At 41.3% G+C, this 19,561-nt stretch overlaps 2 protein-coding genes across 3 annotated transcripts in view; one reads left to right on the top strand and one right to left on the bottom strand.

Moving 5' to 3' along the window:
• SNX1 (sorting nexin 1) overlaps window positions 1-1,968 on the bottom strand; it is a 33,197-nt gene extending 31,229 nt beyond the window's left edge. The window contains exon 1 of the mRNA XM_058541794.1: window positions 1,787-1,968. Within this exon, the coding sequence (XP_058397777.1) occupies window positions 1,787-1,945 (159 nt within the window). The 5' untranslated portion in view covers window positions 1,946-1,968. The remainder of the gene's footprint in view (window positions 1-1,786) is intronic.
• Window positions 1,969-3,788: 1,820 nt separating this feature from the next.
• On the top strand, window positions 3,789-17,952 carry CIAO2A (cytosolic iron-sulfur assembly component 2A). 2 transcript variants are annotated; one of them, XM_058541816.1, is made up of 5 exons: window positions 3,793-4,055; window positions 7,819-7,983; window positions 12,100-12,149; window positions 14,443-14,488; window positions 17,221-17,952. In XM_058541816.1, the coding sequence occupies exons 1-5, from the start codon at window positions 3,932-3,934 to the stop codon at window positions 17,316-17,318; spliced, it is 483 nt and encodes a 160-aa protein (XP_058397799.1). In that variant the 5' UTR covers window positions 3,793-3,931; the 3' UTR covers window positions 17,319-17,952. The 2 variants fall into 2 exon arrangements, with proteins under 2 accessions (XP_058397800.1, XP_058397799.1); XM_058541817.1 differs by lacking the exon at window positions 12,100-12,149 and having other exon boundaries at window positions 3,789-4,055; window positions 17,221-17,308.
• Window positions 17,953-19,561: the final 1,609 nt, after the last annotated feature.

The raw sequence follows: 19,561 nt of genomic DNA, 5'->3' as shown, positions 1-19,561 counted from the left end.
GTCTTACAAGAGAGAAGTATTTATGTTTCTGTAATCTGGTGAGATCAATTCACTGAACTTGAACTTCTTTAGAGAACTCTAAAAAATAACTCCTCACCTTTCTAGAGTCCTTTTTGGAAAATAAATCATCATTTGCCTATGTAACCAATCACTTTCTGTGCAAGAGTTTCTATTTTCAGATATTCAGTCTGAATATCTACCATCCTAGCAGTTATCAACAGTAGCTTTTCTCCATGGCTTATGGGAGAATTACTAAAAGAACAGACTAAAGATTTGTTTTAAATGGTATAAAGACTAAAATTAGCAGCAAGAGTTATTATTTCTCAGAATAATAGAGATTTCATTAGACAGTTTGAACTGTTATATTAGCAACAGCAAGTACTTTTTGAGCTGGAATTATGGACTCAATTCCTTAATATAGTACAGGGAAATTTGTAATGATTGTTACAGAAGGTATTTCCAAGGAATTTAACCTTTTTCTGACATAAATGAGACAAGCCTCAAACTTTTTCAGACATACACTACATAAAGAATTTAAAGCTGTTTTTAGGCACTCATATACTGAGTAGCTGCTATGAAGAGAAGCATTATCCAAGATAGAAAGATAAATTCGCAGACGTAGCACTGAAGAAGTTTTCAACCTGGAACGAACTGTACCAACTAGTATGAGTCAATATTCTTCTAAAAGAGCCCAAAACATCTCCATTGGTTCCAGAACTGGTTACTGATTTCCACATTCCACATATGAAGGTTAGTTTTTCCCAATATCTAGCTCTTATTAGACTGATTTCCACATGCCACATATCAAGATTAGTTTTTCCCAACACCTAATTCTTATTAGAAACCTGGATATTACTGTGGGAAACACCATTTTCTCCTCACATTTACAGATTTTCTCCCACTGAGGTACTGGGACTTGAACACATCCCTTTAAAAGGGACAAAGCTTTTGGCCAATGCAGTGATTTATCTAGCAGGGCCTTTTTTCAACCTACCTCTGGCAGGATTTTGCTAGAGATCAGAGGAGTCAACTACCTCTTATAAACTAAGATCCAGACAAGGCCTTTGGTAATCACCGGTAAGCGGGGAGCTAACGAAAAGATTTGTGGGCGGGTCACTATCCTGGGACACTCCAGATAACATTATTCATCCTAGGAGCAGTTAGGCGAGGGAAAGGAAAGTCTGCACCCCATCCTCTTATCCTTTTTTTTTTTTTAAACAAATCAGACCCCCCATCACAGAGGCTGATTTTTTTTTTAATTTATTTTATTTTTTTTCCCCCAAAGCCCCAGTAAATAGTTGTATGTCATAGCTGCACATCCTTCTAGTTGCTGTATGTGGGACGCCACCTCAGCATTGCCGGAGAAGCGGTGCGTCGGTGCGCACCGGGATCCAAACTGGGCTGCCAGCAGCAGAGCGCGCGCACTTACCCGCTAAGCCACGGGCCGGCACCCATCCTCTTATCTTGACCTACTAAATCAGCCGGGCAGGCAACGACCAGCCAAACAGCCCCGTGGGTCCGTGGGGTCAAATGCCGGCCTCGGCGGCTCGTCGCTGTCAGGGACCCCGGCGGAGAAGCCACCACACCCCTCACTCCTCACCGTCCGCCCAGCGGCCGGGAAGCCAGGCCCGATGTCTCGGCGCTCATCCAGGGCCCCCAAGCCACGAGGCACCGTCACCAACCCGAGGTCTCGCCGGAGCCACTCTGCCCAGCCTCCCTGACCCCCGCTTTGCCTCTCTTCCCTTTTAGGTCGCCCGCCGGCCTCTCCGAGGGGTGGCGAACTTACGGCCGCCGCGGCGCCGGTGAAAATATCCTCCCCCTCCGTGTCGCTGTCCCCAGCCTCGGGTTCTGACCCTCCGGCCGCCCCCTCGGACTCCGGCTCTAGGCCGGGGAAGGGCGGAGGGAGTCTTTCTGAAGCGCTACAGCCGCCACCACCCGACGCCATCTTCCTCCACCCGCGGCGGAAGCCGCAACAACAACTTTATAGACAGCGCCGCGAGCAAAGCGTTCCAGCCGAGCGAGGAGTGGGAGGGCCGCCACCAAGCCCGCGGGACGCGCTGGTTGGGCGAGGAGGGGCGGGGCCTAGGCGCTGGGGGAGGGGCGGGCCTGGCCCGCGGCTCCTGCCCAGCAAATCCGAACCCTGGATCGCGACGCTAAGATCTTAACCCAGGGGGCAAGAGGGCAGAAGAGGAGGAGCTAGAGGCTGCTCCGGTTCCTAGGGCCCTTCGCGCTCTGGATAGCTCCATCTAACAACAGCCTTAAGGAGATATCGTTTGAATAAAGGAGTCTGAAAACCTCTGCATGGCACCTACCCATGCCAAGCACAGTGCCCTCATAGAGATTCAATAAATATTTTTGATTGAGGTCTCTGAACAGACTGCAGTCAAGTTTCGCCATTTAGTCTTTGAACAACATTTAGTTCATTCAAGAACTATATATTGAGCACCTACTGTGTACCTGGCACCCTATGTGTTTGAGATATAGAAATAAAGAAGCTCCTGGCCCACTAGGCGCTCGATGGAGACAGGCATGTAATTGAACAATTCAACACGTTCAGGGTTATAATGTGCTGTGGGAGCACACTGAAAGAGATCATCAATTCTGCTTGGAGAACTTGGGAGGCCTCACAGAGGAGGTGAGACTTCAGTGTCCTAACTTTGGTTGTAAGGCAGTTAGGATTATCCTATCAACTGCTGTGGAGTAAATGGAGTGGAACAGATGTCAGAGAAATTATTAAACTCTAAACAAAATTTTCTTGGGACCTAAACTATTCACTGGTTGTCAGGTGAGCCTCAAGTCTAATCAGCTAGACAAGACTTTATCTTTAAATACGAGTTTAAAGATAAATGCGATATGTTACCTTGGGATCATTCTGCAAGATAATCCTGACTTCTCAATAAAGATGAGATGAAACTTGGCATTAACTTTGACAAAAGGTTTAGTTTGTTTCTAACTGCAAATTCCTCAACATCAGGGGTTGGCTTCCTCCCAGGTCTGTGAGGGGCTTGAGGGCAGGGACCATGTTCTTTGCCACCTATAGACCAAGTCTGAGATTTGATGGGAGGGATGGATGGATAAAACTAACATTATTAACCTTGTTACTGGCATCCATTACAGCCACTAATACCAGAAGGCTTAAAACATTCTTTTTAGGATGACAATCTCCAACATGTCTATTGGACACACTACTGGACACAATGGACACAAGGAAAGCTCTCTCGTTCTAAGTTGTCTTTGAAGGATTTGGCAGAAATATTCAGCCCGTAGTGAGGAGTTGTGTAGGCTTGAGTCCCTATAAGAGGAGAAAACCAAAAAGCCCCACCCCCGGCCGCCGCCACGCCTAACCATCCTTACTGGGCTCCCAAGACATCCCGTTTCACGGCAACGGAAACTCGCTTCCGGCCTGACTAGGAAGTAAGAAAACTGGCTGGAAGCGGCTCTCTCGGAGAAATAACAGTAGAGAGCCTGGGTGCACACGCTCCTGCAGCACTAGAAATCTAGATCTTTCCCCTACCTCATCAGGATTCATCTGTAGCTTATCCAGGGCTCTGAGTCAGGCCAGTGGCGGGTCACAGACCGTTACATCCCACCCCCCTCCCCGGCCGAGACTACATGTCCCAGAATACAGCTCTTCGTCTTCCAAAGAAGTGTCCCATGCGTCCCATCACGCAATGCGCGTCACGTGCCGCGAGGAATTTTTTTCTCTTGTCCCGCCGAAAACGAGCATAGCACGCTGGGGTTTGTAGTCCGTGCGGCTCCCTTCCCTAGGTCCTCCGCGCTACTCCGTCCGGTCCCGCCTATTCTCTGCTCCCTTGGACGTTTAGTCTTGTCTTGGCCGGTTTGAAGACCAGGAAGTTGGTAAATCGCGAGGTCGGCTGCCGAGAGACGGTGGCTCGAGTGGGACAGTCGCCAGGGATGGCGGAGCGTGAGGATGGAACAGGTGTCCGGGGTGCTCTCCTGGACGTTGAGCAGAGTCCTGTGGCTCTCGGGCCTCTTTGAGCGGGGAGCTGCCCGGCAGCCCCGGATCATGGAAGAGAAAGCGCTAGAGGTTTATGGTAATTAATTTTACTCAGGGCAGCATTTGGCGTTACACGTGGAGGCGGGGGTGACTAGGGCCTCACCTGAGGGCTGGGAGTAGAGACTCGGGTTTTTGCTGGATCTAGTCCGGAGGGTGGGAAGCGTTTTCTCGGGATCCTAAGTTACGCGGGAATGTCGGTCTTCTTAGGACCCGGGCTCTTCCTAAACCTGGGCAAGCCAAGCCTGGAGGTCTTAAACGCTTCATTTCCCTTGTCTGCCCCAGGTCTTAGGGCTTTCTCAAGACTTCTGGGCCGAGCAGGCGTCTAGAGTGTTTGGTTAGGAAGTAAAGCTGGCCTGATTGCACTGCTTGACCCGCCTTCCTTCCTATCCCTAGACCCTGGACACGCAATCCTCTTGCCCCCGCCGAGGGCACTGCTGGGTGACTGCCGAATTGGGGACTGGCCCAAGGTCACAGTCACTGGCTTTTGCTGCAAAGGCAATAGGCCAGAGGTTCCCGAAAGAAGCGGACGAGATAGGCTCCTCCTAGCCTGGCCTCGCATTTGTAGTTCCTTAACGGAGCCAAGCTTGGAGTGCAAAAAAGAGTATACAGACGCACACATAGTCTTCTATATCTGTGTTAAATAGTCTCTGTCTAACCCTTGGGACCATCTTCATTGTACAGATGAGGAAACAGAAGTTTAGAATGATTAAACAACTACCTGGAGGTCTCACTACCAGTAAGGAAGCGGCAAAAACCAAAGCCGGTGTCTTTTGGTTCCAAACTTAGTGCACTTTCCACCACTTCAGAATTGCCTTATGAGTCCCTTTTTGGACTTATGTAATATTGTTTTTGGAAACAGAAAACTGGATTTAAGTCTCAGAGATTCCTGCTGACCGAGGGTAAAAGATCTAACATAAGAATATGAATATAACACAGGTGAGAATTACAGGCCAGTAGAAGGAAGCAGGGATGGAAAAGACCTTTAGAGCTAATCTAGTTTGCCTCTTTCTTGCTAGAGGCAGGATTTTATCAACCCTAGCCAGATGATAATTATGAGTGGAATGATCTAGTAAAGCAAACAGACTCATTCCTGTCCTGTCAGACCTCTATCCACAGCATCTAGAGACGGCAGGGCACTGGGAATGCAGCTTTGGAAGGGGGATGATTCTTGTCCTCAAACTTATATTGAGGGGGACCTTATATGCAAAAATGTAATTTTTTTTTTTTTATATGCAGTAGAAGGCCATAGACCTGAATGCAAGATACAGAAATTCAGAGGAAGGAGAGATGCTAATCTCTGGTTGGGGCATCTGGAAAGACTTTAAGGAGAAGGAGTCGCTTGAGTTGAAGACTGCGTAGGAGCTAGACATAGAGGATAGAGGGTATACTAAGCAGAGGAAATGAACAAAAAATGTGGAGGTGAGAAAATAACATGTTTAGGGAATGGCAAATAGGTGGGGGGCTACAGGATAGGGTTTGTGGTTAAAGGTGGAGGTGTGGTCAAAAATTGTTTTAGATAGCAGGTTGGAATTGGATACTGAGGGTTTACATATAAATGAAGAATTTAATATCAGTGCAGAGCCATAGAAGAATTTTAGGGGGCTAATATGAGGAAAGCAACATTGCTTTCTTTCTAAAGAAATCCAAATCTCTCAAATCACTAAGAAACTAGAGTTTAGTAAGGGGTGAGATTTAATTTCAGGGTTAAGTAGCATATAAAGAATATAATGCAGCTTGTGTAAATGAGCCTTACAGAGAAAAGGCCTAGGATGAGGGGCAGCAAATTCCTTTTCAGAAACTCCCTGAGCCCCATGATGACACAGCCTTGCAAAGGGGAAGCTTTGTCCTCTTTTCAAATTCACAGTTGCCTTATGACCCTGCCTCCATTTTCAAATTCTGTTTCTAATCAAGTGATCATCCCAGGAGTTGCCGAGGAGAGGATAGAATTTGATTGATTGTTTTTCCCAGCTGCATTTCTGATTACAGGGCTGCTATAAATAAGAGAACAAAACCTCAGGCTTGAGAACATCAAGCCCATTCTATGTGAACTCTGTCGGCTTCTCTCCTTTCTACCTCACCATTTCTGTTTATCATTCTCCTTTTCCATCTTTTTCTACAACCTCAGAGTATGACGGCAATCTTGTCCTCTCCAAGGCCAACCCAGGCTCCCACATCTTTGGTCTCATTCCTTTCTGCTTATTTTACCAGTCTCCCCTCCTCCCCTCAAATTTTCAGTCTCTCTTCCTCTATTTGATCCTTCCCCTTGGGCTATGAAACATACTCAAGTTTCACTCATCCTTGTAGTTCTAGCTTTTTCTAAACTCACTGCCCTTCCCTGCCAAAACCCTAGGACTGCATTTTCAGTTCCTGCTCACTTCCCCTTTTGCAAGCTGGCTTCTGCCTTCACCTCTCTACTGAAACTGGTTTCTCACAGGTGACCTCCTGGGCGACAAATCGAAGACCTGTTTTAGCTCGAGCTAAACCTGAATTTTCCTGTAGCATTTGGTGGTGGTAACCACTCGTCTCTTCCCTTCTCTGTTTCTTCTTGCTTTTCTTTCTCCTTCTGATCCCTAAATTAGGTACTTCCCACAGATCTGTCTCTGAGTCTCTTTCCCCTTACATGAATGATTCTCAAACTGGGCTGCACATAAGAATAACCTGAAGAATTTTTTAAAGTCTCAATGCCCAGGCCATACTACAAATCAATTAAATCAGAATCTCTGGGGGTAAGGCTCAGACATCAGTTTTTGTTTTTGTTTTAAGCATTCCAGGTGATTCATTTGTTCAGCCAAGGTTGAAAACTACTGTACTACGCATTCTTCTCTGTGAATCCCATGGGTTCTACAACCACTCTAGCCCTGATGCTCTCTTAAACCTTATGCCACAGTTCAGTGTTTAGTTGGTCTGCCCCTTAAGCACCTCAAAATCGTTACATATAAAATTGAACCCATTTGCCCATGCTCCCACTCAAATTTCTTCTTGTGTTCTCTCTTTTTTTTTTCATTCTATCAGTGTTCTCCCAGACACTTAGACTTAAAATCTGAGTCATCTTCCTTTTCTCTATTTCCTTGTCTTCAACATCCAAAAGGTTGTCAAATTCTGTTAATTCTGCCTCTGAAATTACTTCTTCGTCTGTCTCCTCCTCCTCCTCCTCTCTCTTACCATTATCATATGCCTGTTTTAGGCCCAGCTGTTTTCAGGTGGTATCACTGGCTCTGCTCTTTAGTTCTGCGTCCACCAGCTGGTGGGTGATTTAGCAGCTGACAGTGTAATGCTGTCCATGTCACTCCCTTGTTCAAAACCTCTTGAGGACATCCTGTTTCCTGTAGCTGACTGTAAAAGACCCTTGGTGGTCTGGTGCAAACTCATATCCTCTCCATTTATGCTGGGTTCCAGGCAAACTAAACTTCTTGTTCTTTACTTTCCTTCACCTTAAATGTCACATATTGAAATGTTACCCATTTTTAAAGGCTTGATTCAGATTCTACTTCCGTGAATCCTGATACCACATTCTCCCAAGCTAAGTTATTTCTTCCTCATGAGCTTCTATGACACTTTCTCCATTCTTATATTCTCTCTGCAATGTTGGAGCCAAGAAACTGGCTACGATCTAGTAATAATCCAAGAAGACAGTTTTCTCTAAAGGAAACCAGTAGTGGAAATTTCTGTCAGAAATATGGAGAGTTGTTGTAGTATTTGTTTAAATAAAAAGAAGTCAGTCTTTGCATTAGGATGGCAAAATCATCTGTATTTAGAATATTCATGTTTTAACATAATACCTGTCTCTGATGATTCTTTAGACTTGATTCGAACTATCCGGGACCCAGAGAAGCCCAATACTTTAGAGGAACTGGAAGTGGTAACAGAAAGTTGTGTGGAGGTTCAGGAGATAAATGAAGAAGACTATTTGGTTATTATCAGGTTCACGCCAACAGTACCTCATTGCTCTTTGGCGACTCTTATTGGTAAGGTTTTATATATATATGTATTTTTTTAAATTCTAAATTATTCTAACTGTTACTGACCCAAAATAACAATTAGCATCATATATCACACTTTATGGTTTACAGAGTATTTTCATGTATTCATTTTCTGTAGTCCTCACAATTAGCCTATGAGAGTTAATGTTACTATATTCATTTCACAGATGAGGAACCTGAGGCTCAGAAAATTTAAGTGACTTGCTCAGAATCATATAGCTAGGAAACGGTGAAGCCGAGGCTCAAACCCAGGTCTCCTAACTCGAGATGTGTTTCTCCTTTAGTTACACCATGTTGTTTCTCTTAGCTGTACGTGCCTGCAATTAATGGAGAGTGGGTGTGGGCCAGCTCCTCTCCTCAGTTCTGGAGATTGGAATGGGTGCTGTCAGACTAGCCCTGCTGCCGTCATCATCTTCTTTTAGCTGCTCTATTGGCCTCTCTGTAGTATGGGCAGAAGTCTTGGTGGGAGGGTATTTTTTTTTAAGTAGTTTTCTATTTGAGAGGCTGCATTCCCAATATTTTGGATTAGTTAGCAGTAGGATATACAGTAGGTGTCCTTGAATATATACTTTATTATAAAGAAGATAAAGGAAGTTTACTTCAAACTGAATGTTCATCAGTAGGGGATTGATTAAATAATCAGTGATGGTATATAGTAACAATGGAATACTATGCAGCTATAAAAAAAGTGAAGAAGCTCTCCGTGTACTGATGTGGAAAGATCTCTATGACGTACTGTTAGGAAATAAAAACAAATATAATATTGCTACATTTGTGGGAAAAATATACATTTGTATTTGATTGCATATGCATAAGGAATACATAAGAAATGAGTGCCTGTGATGGGGGTTGGGTAGTAGTGGTGATGGGAGCTGGTCAGATCGGGGACAGGGTGGGAGGGAGACTTTACTGTATACCTTTTTATATTTTTAAGTTTTCGAGCCGTGGGAATATGTTACCTATTTTAAAATAGACAACTTTATTAAAGGGATGGAAAAGGTAAATATTTTACTATTGCTACCACTATTGTGATTTCTGTCTTTCTCTTCTTACTTGTTGACTGGGATCCCTCTATTAGTAGTTTCCAGCATATGGGCCACATCTTGAGGGACTAGAGAGTCTGTGAATCCATAGATACTGTGTCGTTATTAAAATTCCAATGCTAGAAAAAGCATTGTTGAATGAATACTTATTTTTTATCATCGGACAATTTATGAATCAACAGATATCGAAAGTACTGCTACTATCCTGATGTGAAGGAAGTGTCTTAAAATAGTTTAATATATAAGAATCCTTAAATAGAGGGTTCATTACCCTACCCTAAGAGCCTATAGCAAATTGATTTTTCAAAAAGTAACATTTATTTTGTGTTTTTAAAATTATATAAGTAACATGTTGGCAGTAATTTTGAAACTCCACAAAAGCATAAAGAAGAAAATAAAAATCAGTTGTCATAAAAGAATGTGTGCTCTGGGCTAAAATTCCAGCTCTGTCAGCTCTGCCACTTTGTGGCCTTAGGCAAGTTACTTAACCTTTCTGAGCCTCTGTTTTCTTATCTGTAAAATAGGAATGATAAGGGTACTACAGAGTTGTAAGGGTTAAGTAACAGCATGAAATAGATGAGGATTTTTTTATTCCTCTTTAAATATTATTCTTTAATTATATAGTCACATAGGTTACATGCTAATCACATTGATATAATTTTCATAATCATTTAGACTACTTCTAGCCTTTCACAATTATAAATAATACTGTGATGAACAACTTTATACATAAATATTTTTATTTATCTCTAGTTGTTGTCTCACAATAAATTCCTGTAAGTGGAATTATTGGGTCATGTGGTGTAAATATTTTTAAGCCTCTGGATACATATTAGCAAATCTTTATTAAAAAGTTTATACTATATGACCCAGGAATTAAGGAAATAATTTCATAGAAGAAAATAGTAGCATATGCAAAACATTTATGGCTAAATTGATAATAATGAAACCTGGAAGAAACTGTAGTATCTATTAATAAGGAAATGGCACCAATATAATAGGATTTCGTATTTCTATTGAAAATGATGAATATAATCAAGGAATCAAAGTATCTGTGTGAGAAATGTGTGAAAAAGCTTGAATGGTAAGTTGAATTTGCATTATGATCGCAGTTATTGAAAAACTGTGATTATGTGGACAAAGATTGACAGAGTACATGAAATAAAAATCACTATGTGTAAAGTTGCCAGGATTAGATTATAGATCCATACACTTGTTGAACAATGTTTTGTCACTTTTTTGGGCCCTTTTGATATGGGTTTCAGTTAAGACGCTTAGAGGGTAGTATAGTAGTGTATCATAGTATCACATAATCATTTGTGTTGACTTAGTGCAGACAAGAATGGCTGAAGGCAGGCGTGGTCCAATGTAAAGGGCATAGGCTTGGAGTCAGAAGCTCTAGATTCAGCTTCTAGCTCTGCCACTTGTTAGCCATGTGAAGCTGAACAAATCACTTATCTTGGTTCCTGGATGTAAAATGAAAATGGTAAAATAGTAATAGCTAATGTTTATTGGATACTTATTATATGTCAAGTACTGTTTTAAGCACATTGCGTAACAATTTATTTACTCCTCATAACAACGTTATATGTAGTGGTACTATTATAGTATTTGTTTTACAGATAAGGAAACTGAAGCTCAGAGAGATTAAGTAACTTGCCCGGGGTCACACAGTATGTAGGGAGTTACTTTTGAACCCGAAGCATCTATCACAGTTTTGCTATCCTGCCTCTCTTGAGGATATTGATGCTCAAGAAAGTGCTTTGTGAATTGTAAAACAGTGATTATTTACTTTATGGGTAAGACGCCTATTGACGGTAACTAGAACACATGAGGATGCTCAGATGGTAAACAAGAGACAAATTTAAGGAGACAGTGTTGGGGCAGAGGGAAGAGAATAACTCTGGATAGGCTTTAAAGCAGATCCTTTGAAGGAAATTATATATTTTCTTTAGTGTTCCCTAATATTTATTATGGAATTACTGCATTCTAGACTTGACACTAGGCCCAGTCTCATTGTAGCTCATCTAATCGTTTTTCCTATTCTGGGATTTTTCAAACGATTCTGTTAGAAAACCTAGTGGTACTTAGAAGCCCAAAAGCAAATTATTTCATACCTCCTCAAAGGACAGGGAGTCTAACAATTATATTTTGCTGTGTTGGGATGGTTTGGGGTTTTGTTATTGTTGTTTATTTTTAATCAAACCAAAATACTAAGAAAATGTTCCTTACAGCTTATGTATTAGTTGGGAGAGGAAATAAATTGCTCGAAATAAAAGCCTGCAAAGCCAGGGGACTAGAGATTCATTCTGACTCTATTTTTCCAAAACTTATTACTGGAATACTTTGTCTTCGTAATAAAAGCAGTAGATTTATCTTCCATGTCTAAGGGGGTAGATTTAGTTAAAAATGCATTCCTTATTTTGAGGTGGGGGGGAAGTGGAATATTGGCACTGAGGGTCTGTTCCAAGCCCAGAGTTAATTTCTCTTACAAGTCTTAACTGGAAAACAAAGTATTGAACTGTGACTTAGCATTGGGGTGATAAACTGAACTTCAGAGGAGCTTGTTTTAGGGAAACAACTCTATGTGGACCTTGTAGGCATAGAGGATTCCGTATTTGAGAGTTTCCTTGTCCTTTTTAAGTGGCTCTTAGTTTTAAATTTTTGCATGGCCTGGCCTGTTGTAGGTATTCAGTAAAGTTTAATGAGTGAATTGACCTTTGCTTGAAGGCAAATTGATGTAGTAGAAAGGACCTGGGCTTTGCAGTGGTCTTGGGTTCCAGTTCCAACTTGGCCACTTTACTAACTGTGACCTTGGTTTCATAGTTTGTACAATAGGGTTGGTAATACCTAGCTCACTGGATTATCATGAGGAATATGTAAGACTGTATCTGTATATTAAAGTTGCCAGCATGGTGCCAGGCTCAAAGGAGACCTACAGTGGATTTAGCCAAAGCTGTTTTTAGTTGTTTGTATGGAGACACCTAGACACAGCTGTATGCTTTTTCAAGAACCAATAAGAAGAGATAATCAGGGCTTCTTTTTTTTCCCTCCACAGGGCTGTGCTTAAGAGTAAAACTTCAACGGTGTTTACCATTTAAACATAAGGTAAGGAAGATGTTTTTTGTTGTTGTTTTATAACAGCTTTATTGAGATTTAATTCACATATCTTACAATTCACCTATTTAAAGTGTGCAATTTAATGGTTTTTAGGATATTCACAGCATTGTGCAACCATCTCTACTATCAATTTGGAACATTTCATCATTCTAACAAGAAACCCCATACCAATTATCGGTCACTCTCCATTTCTCCCAAACCCTCCCCCATCCCTAGGCAACTACTAATCTACATTTTGTCTCTGTACATTTGCCTATTCTGGACATTTCATTTAAATGGAATCATACAATTCATGGTCTTTTAAGATTGGCTTCTTTCACTTAGAATAATATTTTCAGAATTCATCTATGTTATAACATGTATCAGTAGTTCATTCCTTTTTATTACTTTATACTATTCCATTGTGTGGGTATACCACATTTTATTTATCCATTTATCAGTTGATGGACATTTGGGTTGTTTCCCTTTTTTTGTCTATTATGAATAATGCTGCTATGAACATTTGTGTACAAGTTTTTGTGTGGGCGTGTTTTCGTTTCTCTGCCACCTAGAAGTGGAGTTGCTGGATCATATGGTAACTCTATATTTAACCTTCTGAGGAACTGCCAGACTGTTCTCCACAGCCACTACACCATTTTACATTCCCACCAGCAGGGTATGAGGGTTCTGATTTCTCCACATCCTTGCCAACACTTACTATTATTATCTGTCTTTTTCATTATAGCCATCCTAGTGGGTTTGAAGTGATACCTTGTCCTGGTTTTGATTTGCATTTCCCTGATGGCTAATGATGTTGAGCATTTTTTCATATGCAAAAATTTAAAACCAAGTAAGAGCCACTTAAAAAGGGCCACAAGAAACTTCTCAAATTTAGAATCTTCTATGCCTGCAAGGAACCAAACCAACTGTTTGGCTACCCTGAGGTATAGTTCGTATAGGAACAGCAGGGTAAATGCTTGACTCTTCCCCTTATTGATCATTTTTCAGAATAATGAGTCATGCATAATTTTAAACCAAAATAAATGAGTAAAGGGTGATTTTATACCTGTTACTTTGTTGTCTTGAATAAGAGTCAGTGTTATGCCACTAGGGGAATTTACATGGTGTTTTGTCTTTTAAAAAAAGATTAGACTGGGGCCGGCCCGGTGGCGCAGCGGTTAAGTGTGCGTGCTCCACTTCAGTGGCCCAGGGTTGGCAGCTTCGGATCCCGGGCACGCAGGACACACCGCTTGTCAAGCCATGCTGTGGCAGTGTCCCATATAAAGTAGAGGAAGATGGGCACGGTTGTTAGCCCAGGGCCAATCTTCCTCAGCAAAAAGAGAAGGATTGGCAACGGATGTTAGCTCACGGCTAATCTTCCTCACAAAAATGAACAAACAAAAAGATTGGACTGGACTAGATGATCTCTAAGGTCTCTTTTAGCCATAATAGGCTATGATTTCTTTCAGAGGTATGATTTTTTTCATAATAGGCTACGATTTCTTTCAGATAAAAAGGTTTATCTCAGTAGTAAGTAAGTATATAAGAATTAGTTCATATGCTCCAGTGTTCTCTGGAGCATAGAGATGCCTTTATCATATAGCATGATTTACTTACTACAGGATTTGTAATAATTTTGTGCATTTATCTCAAAAGCTCTGATTCTTGGAGATCAGCTAATTTGAGGAAGTGAGTGTAGCAGGGCCAGGAGGGATAGCTTAACCAATATTGTCCTTGAACATAAATTTATCAAGATAATAGTGGATGAGAAAAGGAGGATACTGAAAACTGTGTAGTATGATCTGTTTTTATAAAATAAGCAATAAAAAGAAACTTCCAGCCTTGGGGTGTCTGTGTGTGCGTTTGTGTGTGAAATCTGTGTTAGAGTATGTGGGTAGAAACTACATTAGATTATTAATGTGGCTTTCTTGGTGGCGAGGAGGGTCAGAGAGGAAGTTTAGATACTGATTTGGAAGGAAGGGGTAGAGTGCAGAGGAGAGATATCTATGAGTAAAACATGTATGAGATCTCATTTATGTAAAATTGTATTTTTTTGTATTCATAAAAAAATAATTAATGGAAATACCCCCTGCAGGCCTTCCCCAGCTGACCAAAATTAAAAATCCTACCAATTTCAGCCCTTGTCTTAGAGAAAAATGTGAGGGATTTGTCCCTAAGTCTTTGATGTTGGAAACAGGATTTGGGCTTTCACTCCCAGACTCTTGAGTCCATTGTGCATTCTACCTCACTCATCATCTTAGAATGCTCTAAATGTTTGGCTTTTAATATTTTTTCTTCCTAGTTGGAGATCTACATTTCTGAAGGAACCCACTCAACAGAGGAAGACAGTAAGTAAATCTTGAACCATTATTAAAAACAACCTCACATAGTACTTTATCTTGGATACCAGGTTATTCTGCCAGCCAAGTATCTACTGGGTCATTTGCAAAAAAGTGCAAAATCAGTTATTAGCTCTTCCTTGAGGTAGGGAAACCTAGGTATTTCAAGAAAGTAACTTTTTCAGTGGGATTCTGGGTGAACTAGAGTTAGGCCCTATGGATGGTGACTGGTTTTAGGTCAGTGGGTGCACATTTATAAAGAATGTCCAACTCTAGGAACCTTGACTTAGGAGCTCTAAAGAGGACTCGATTCTTTTCTTTGTTGGCAGGATAGAGAGCTGTGTACTTGAAATTGAAATTGAGGGTCTAGCAAGTAAAGCTTTATGGAATCTTGGAGTAGGTGCTGTCTTTCTAGGTTAATGTATTAAAACGGGAGTGGGGAACCTTTATATAGAAGACTTCTGGCCTACAGAAAGAAATAAATCAGTAGCCACTTAAAAATAACAGAGGTGGGGTTTGGGAAAAGCAAAAGACAAAATGTTCTGCATAATCTATGTGTTACATTAAAAACAGAATTTTATCTACAAATGATAGAGTGCAAATAATGAGAAATACATTTAAAATGCACGTTGTGCTTAGCTTTCATCTCTAGGTAAACGGAGAAGTTGGAAAAAGAAAGCAGAAGAGGGGAAGGAAAGGACAGTAATAGAGTCAGAGCAACAATAAGAGGAAGACAGTGACTCAGGACACACACAGGGAGAGATGCACAAAACACAGACTCAGAAGAGAGACGCAGAGAAGGAAGCCCACTGCGTTCAGAGGAACAGCCTATCCAGGAAACTTTAGATACAGTCATGAAAGCTACTAAAACCATGTCCTATTTTCACGATTCGAGACATGTAGATTATTTTACTCCTCACGGGTTAAATTTATTCAGATTCCATAAGCTGAGGGCTTCTACCTCTTTATTTAAAGAATAAAAGAGTTTAGATACCCTAAATCCACTTAGGTTATGCTTTTGAAACTCCCCTTAAATATGGGATTTTATAACAGCAATAGTCTTCAACCTGAAGATTTTGGGTTTTTCACTTAGTCGGTATTTATTGAGTGCCTTGTGTGTGTAGGCGCAATTCAACCTTTGAGATACGTCCTTGTCCTTGTGGAGCCTACATTGTAGTAGGAAGAAACAGGATGAACTGAAATCGTTTATGTAGGAGTATGTATATGTTTTCTACATGAGACATTTTAGCGGATCCCAGAAAAGTTAGCCCACGTTAAGAATATGGACATCTCTCTTTTATCAAGAGTGCTTTTAGCAAATTATAGACAACAAATATGGGCCAATACCTTTATTATATGAAGATTCATGCAATCTGATTAAAAAAAAAGACCTAGTAGATTAATATAAAGAGACATGAACAGAAAATTCACACAAGAACAAATAGATAAACATGGGAAAATGTTCTGTCTCACTATTAATCAAGGAATTGCAAATTACAACAATAATATGGAGCCATTTTTCACCGCCTGTTTTATGTGTATGTATGTGTATTTGTTTTTATTAATAATACCTGATATTTCTGGCAAACTGATAGCTCATGTATTGCTGTTGACAGTATAAATTGGTAAAGAATAAAGGGAAGTGGGTCGGCCCTGTGGCTTAGTGGTTAAGTGCGCACGTTCCGCTACTGGTGGCCCAGGTTCGGATCCTGGGCGCACACTGGTGCACCGCTTGTCTGGCCATGCTGAGGTGGCGTCCCACATACAGCAACTAGAAGGATGTGCAGCTATGACATACAACCATCTACTGGGGCTTTGGGGAGAAAAAGGGAAAAAAAAAGGAGGAAGATTGGCAATAGATGTTAGCTCAGGGCCGGTCTTCCTCAGCAAAAAGAGGGGGCTTGGCATGGATGTTAGCTCAGGGCTGATCTTCCTCACAAAAAAAAAAAAGAATATAGGGAAGTAATTCAATAATATGGATCAGACCATAAAAATACTCATACCTCTTGATCTAATAATCCCGCTTTTTTTTGTGTGTGAGGAAGGTCAGCCCTGAGCTAACATCCATGCTAATCCTCCTCTTTTTGCTGAGGAAGACCGGCTCTGAGCTAACATCTATTGCCAATCCTCCTTTTTGTTTCCCCCAAAGCCCCAGTAGATAGTTGTATGTCATAGTTGCACATCCTTCTAGTTGCTGTATGTGGGACACGGCCTCAGCATGGCTGGATAAGCAGTGCGTCGGTGCGCCCCTGGGCTCCGAACCCGGGCCGCCAGTAGCGGAGCGTGCACACTTAACCGCTAAGCCACGGTGCCGGCCCCTAATAATCCCGCTTTTAAGAATCTTTCCAAAAAGAAAGCTATATGTTTAAAGGTGCTCATTGTAGCATAGTCTTCATAATTAATTTAGAACACTTATAATTTTTGCTGTGTTAAATAACCCTAGTTTAAAAAATTGGCTTAAGGGGAAAAATAGCAATTTTCAAAATTGTATTTACTCTGAATGTAACTATATGGAAATATGTATATGGACAAAGACTGGAAAGAAAGAAATGAAAATATTTGTGGTAGAGTAGTAGGATTATAGGGGATATTTTTCTCTGTCTCCTTTCCAGAACTTATGAATAATTAGCCAAAGCCAGCTTTAAGTTCACAGCCTGTCATGTTTTGACAGGCTGATAAAAATACTGTCTGTTGCTATATATTGACACAGTTCTGCTAACTTTTGTTTGTGTATTTTGCAGTCAACAAGCAAATAAATGACAAAGAGCGAGTGGCAGCTGCAATGGAGAACCCTAACTTGCGGGAAATTGTGGAACAGTGTGTCCTTGAACCTGACTAATAGCTATTTTAAGAGCCACTGAACTGTAATTGTTTGATATATTTGTTTAAACTCTTTGTAAAATGTAAAAGACTCATGTTTAATACATAGGTGATTTGTACCTCAAAGCATTTTTTTAAATTTCCAAGAAATAGCTATAAAGTAGTACCTAATTTTTTCAGTATATAACATCCTCAGGATTTATAACACTTAAATGATCAGACAGAAAAATATTTTCTAGTTATTATGTGTAAGATGAGTTGCTATTTTTCTGATGCCCATTCTGATACAACTACTTTTCATGTCAAATATTTACTGTGTCCAAATGTATTCAATTTAAATCATTGTTATATAAAATAAAACAGAGATGGTTCTTGTAATGAGGCACCTTAGAATATTTTTATTGAATTGTAAATTTCAGTGTAAATGTCGACTCTAAAAGATATTTCCAAAGCTTTGTTTTCTGGTTATTATGTGGAATCAGAGATCTGAGAACCAAAAAGAACACTTAAGATTAGGCCTAGGCCCTGCCTTCCTTCAGGAGAGTGCTGGACCCATTTATAGATGAGGAACAAATGTGGAGAGGGCCAGATGACATATGTAATTTTGAAGATCAAGACCTCAAAGAAGTTTTGATTAAACCAATCTAAATTTATAGTCTCTTCTTTATTTGTACTTGATTCAGTTTGTTTTAGGCAATGATGATCATTTGAAGTGTAAGAGGGTGTGGTAGGCAGCCTCCAAGATGATACCCAGTGATCCTTGATTCCTGATATTCATGCCCTTGTTTAGTTTCCTTCCATATTGAATCAGAGCTGGTTGGTGTGACTAATAAAGAATCACAGGTGACAGTGTGTGACTTCTGAGGCTAGATCATGAGAGGTGTTGCTGCTTTCACCTTGATCTCTTGGATTGCTCATTCTGTGGGAATCCAGCTGCCATGTCTTGAGAACACTTGAGCAGTCCTATGGAGAATTCCACTTGGAGAGGAATTGAGGCCTACCACCAACAACCAGCACCAACTTGCAAACCATGTGAGTGAACCACATTGGAAACGATCTTCTAGCCTCAGTCAGGCTGATAGCTTGATTGGAACTTCTTGAGACCCTGAGCCAGAACTGCCTAGCTAAGCCACTCCTGAATTCCTGACCCAGAAAAGCTGTGAGCAATAATAAATGTTTATTGTTTGCACCACTAGCTTTTGGGGTAATTTGTTATGCAACAATGAGTAACCAATATACAAGTTATCAGAATGGAACTCTTCTGCCTCTAATTAAGGATACTAAGGGGAAAACAGAAGAACTTGTTCCATGGCTCTTGAACCCCTTTATCTACTTCGAGAATACAAGTTTTGAGAGAACAGATTTGGTAAGAAGATTGATGAAGAGATTTCTTTGGATAAAGCTGTTGCTGTACTGAGTTCCAACCCCCATTTTGGCAGAAGGGTAGGGAAGTGACACCTTCTACCACTATCTGCTGAGTGGAATTTCAACGGGACAACTCAGAGAGTTTGGAAATGTGTTCTATGCAGTTGGGAGACCCAGGAAACTGGTGCCTGACTCAGGCCTGAGAAAGAAAGCAGAAGTGGGCTGAAGGCTGGTATCTGACTCCCTAGGAAATCTAGAGGGCGAGAGAAAGGCAAGGCTAACTATTTTGATGACAGTCCTGTGGCAAGGGTTGCACGAATGTTTCATGGACCATGCTGTGGGGTTTGACATTGTCTGACACACCATCAGCAGAGCCAAGGAGACCTCCATAGGAAGGGTCTGGACATGGACTGCCTGGTGCCCAGGGACTGAGGAGAGAGGACAGCAAGTGAGCAGCCAGGGTGGAGATGCATCTGCCAGAGTCAAAGGATGCAGCAGGAACCTCTGGTAAGCTCATGAAATCAAGTGCCAACCAAGAGAAAGCCAGCTCTAATCACCAGGCAGAGAGCCCAAAGCCAACCAGTTAAGTCAGAACTGTCCGATCTCCAGAGCTCCTCCCTCCCTCAGCTTCCAAGGCAGTGGTAGAATAACTATCAAGTGGGAGAGGTGAAGGGGAGGAAAGAGGAGAGAGCAAAGGACTCCGTCTCATTGCTTTGCTATAGGTTTCAAACCTGAAGCAAGCTCAAATTAGCAAAAGAATTAATGCCAAGTTTGTAGTTTTGACTATTAGATGTGACTAGATACCTTAAGGCAATGAGATTGTATGATTAAAAGTGACAGGACGGGGCAGGCCCTGTGGCTTGGCGGTTAAGTGCGTGCGCTCTGCTACTGGCGGCC

This window comes from Diceros bicornis, chromosome 5, assembly GCF_020826845.1.
Source record: "Diceros bicornis minor isolate mBicDic1 chromosome 5, mDicBic1.mat.cur, whole genome shotgun sequence".
Classification (NCBI taxonomy): Eukaryota; Metazoa; Chordata; class Mammalia; order Perissodactyla; family Rhinocerotidae; genus Diceros; species Diceros bicornis.
This window is presented reverse-complemented; position numbering and strand designations above follow the sequence as displayed.

What these genes read in the sequence shown, in the direction of transcription:
- CIAO2A (XM_058541816.1), top strand. Translation starts at nt 3,932, where the DNA reads ATGGAACAGGTGTCCGGGGTGCTCTCCTGGACGTTGAGCAGAGTCCTG. An exon ending in CTCTTTGGCGACTCTTATTG is followed by an intron (nt 7,984 to 12,099) that starts GTAAGGTTTTAT and finishes TTCCCTCCACAG; the next exon opens with GGCTGTGCTTAAGAGTAAAA. An exon ending in CCACTCAACAGAGGAAGACA is followed by an intron (nt 14,489 to 17,220) that starts GTAAGTAAATCT and finishes TGTATTTTGCAG; the next exon opens with TCAACAAGCAAATAAATGAC.